The sequence below is a fragment of the Seriola lalandi genome, unplaced genomic scaffold (genome assembly GCF_002814215.2).
Source record: "Seriola lalandi dorsalis isolate HSWRI2012SDOR001 ecotype SW California unplaced genomic scaffold, Sedor1 jcf7180002054544, whole genome shotgun sequence".
In the NCBI taxonomy this organism is placed as follows: domain Eukaryota; kingdom Metazoa; phylum Chordata; class Actinopteri; order Carangiformes; family Carangidae; genus Seriola; species Seriola lalandi.
Window position 1 is genome coordinate 2,456,242 of NW_019525097.1, and position 2,533 is coordinate 2,458,774.

Genomic DNA, 2,533 nt, shown 5'->3' on the forward strand with positions numbered 1-2,533 from the left:
GGGGGGGGGGGGGGGTTTCAATAGTAGGCCAGTGGGGCAGGGGTACTGGGGCACTGGGGCTCTGACAGCTATAAGGGTCTGTTATCCTGTCCTGTCTTATCTTATGTCTGATCTTATCTTACTGTTAATAAACCAGAGGAGAGCAGCCGGAGGAAATGGAAAGGGGAGACAATGAGGTGCTGGATCTCAGGCGTTGAGGTGAAGGGAGACTGTGTGTGAGCGGGGAAAGAGACACGTAGGCCGCCGGTACCTGCAGGTCGTCTGCCGCGGGCGGAGGGAGGCCCAGGCCGGCGGCGGGCAGCAGCCTCTGGTCCGGGTGGTGCATACCGACGCCGTAGGCCTGGGAGCCGTGTGACGTCATCAGCGACAGGTCATGGCGCCGGTAAGCGTCGAGGCAGCCCAGCTCGCGCCGCTGCTGCTCGTCCAGGCACGAGGACTTGAGGGCCGAGCGCGCGTTGTGCAGGTTGATGAAGTCGGCGGGCTCTCCGTGGTGGATCTGCTGGTAGTACTGGCCCGAGTGCAGCGAGTTCAGCCCGTAGGCCTCCGGGGCCACGGCTGGGTGGGAGTGCTGGAACTCGTAGTGGAAGGACTGGTGGTGGAGGGGCGTGTACTGGTGGTTGGCCGAGAAGTAGGGCGAGGCGAACTCCGTCCCCGCCGGCGCTGGGTAGGTGAGCGGGGAGGAGGAGGAGTATGCGACCGAGGAGTTGGCCACGGACTCCAGGCAACCGAGCTGCATGAGCCGGTAGCTGTTTGATCCGTCGTGACGTATCTACAAGATAATAAAGAGACGGTGAAATATATGAGCCGTGTCATTTAGCATCAGCCGGTGTCTCCTCTCTCTGCCTCCCAAACACACTCAAAAACACAACTCACACATTCAAAGCGTTTTTTTTCCCACTTTAAACCACCTGAAGGAGATGTCATTTCCACACGCCCGGGAGGGGAACGGCAACAGGAGCCATCGGTATTTTTTTTCCCTCCCTTTGGCATGCCTGTCACTCTGCTTGCAGCGCTTTAAAAGGCGTGCTGTTATATATTATTATTATTACCGAGCTGCCGGCAAATTTACTGTCCCAGCTCTCTCGCTCACACTGGATGGGGAGGTAAGCAGAGTGAGACACAGCGGAGTGTTCCGCCCTAAAATGTTCTAATCACACTGTTACCGGCTCACACACGAGCCTCATTTGCTTCCACACACTAATAAAAAGCCCCGTTTTTACCGGCAAGCTCCAGTGAGATGCTCGAATCTTTTCTCCCTCCATGCATATATATATATAGCCTGTATATATTTATATTTTTAAATCCATGCGATGCAGTATATTGCAGTGAGAGACTTCTTGAGAGCAGACCTCGAAATGCCTCCGTATCTCAGTTTAAAGCAAAGAATATTTCTTCCAGCACACTCCTTCTATAATTTCATAAATTCAAGGATGTTAAGTGAATAAATTCGCCTACCTCTGCGTCGTGGACAAGTCCGGGGAAGGTCGCTGACATTGTGCTTTCTCCAAAGTAACCCGTGTTTTTTTTTTCTCTCCTCTCTGGCCTGATCGAATAATAATAAAAATGCGTTAAAATCCCCAAAAAGCGAGAGAAATGGAAAAGTCCCCCCTCGCGCGCTCTCGGTAACGGCAGAAAGCTGGCGGAACGCGAGCGTCTCCCCTCTGCACGGACGGGGCTGGCTCACGGATTTTGTACTTGCAGGGTATTTCTCGGCTGATGTCGTAGGTCCCTTGGTAATATAGAAGTTTTGAAAATTAAGCATCAGCACTGAGGAATGGGAGGACAATAGACGGAGCGGAGCATCCCAGGAGACAAGGAATAAATATTGTATCTTCGCCTTAATAAGGAACCAAGTGCTTCTTTCAACATTTTCTACGCTTTTTTGTGGACATTTTCCTTTTTGAGCCGTTTGTATTTTCACAAGCTTCTTCTGCTGCGTTTCGTCGTATTATTATTTTTAGCTTTATTCACACCGGCTAAAGTCGTTTTTCAAAAATGTTCGGATTTTCAACGGAAATGTAAGTTTGCTTTGAAATATTCTACAGCTAATTTCGATAATTATCAGCAGAATAACTATAATAAAAAAAGGATTTTCTTTTGTTTCCAGAACAAAGATTGTGATCAGCTCAGTCAGCTTCGATGAGGATTTTCTTTTGGAATGGGGATCATTTCGAAGCTGTGTTCATGCATTTAGCTGAATTTTCATTATTGCTGTTTTAGGCACTTTTAACAGTGAGGTAAACGTGGCGATTTCACAATGAAACAATCACACATGTTTACATATTTTTCAGTGCACGTTCATTCGATGTAATAACAGCGAGATGGATAAAAATATTATCATTATGAATTAAAATGGCTACATTTAAAAATATTTTTCAGTAATGTTTATTATTAAGATTTTCAATGTTTGCTTTGTATGTGCAATTGTGCTAAATTAAATTAAATCGATAATTCTAACCTTATAGGCTATTTTTTTTATTTTTTTTTAAAAATAGATTTTTATGCCTGGAAAACAGCGTTATTTAATTTTGTT

The 2,533-nt window shown here is 46.8% G+C and overlaps 1 protein-coding gene across 1 annotated transcript in view; it reads right to left on the minus strand.

The window, feature by feature from the left end:
* The window catches only part of tfap2d (transcription factor AP-2 delta (activating enhancer binding protein 2 delta)), a 16,148-nt gene extending 14,505 nt beyond the window's left edge, over window positions 1-1,643 (minus strand). The window contains exons 1-2 of the mRNA XM_023414970.2: window positions 1,456-1,643; window positions 251-769 (exon numbers count right to left, since the gene is read on the minus strand). Coding sequence (XP_023270738.1) covers window positions 251-769; window positions 1,456-1,494 — 558 coding nt within the window. The 5' untranslated portion in view covers window positions 1,495-1,643. The remainder of the gene's footprint in view (window positions 1-250; window positions 770-1,455) is intronic.
* Between the last annotated feature and the right edge of the window lie 890 nt (window positions 1,644-2,533).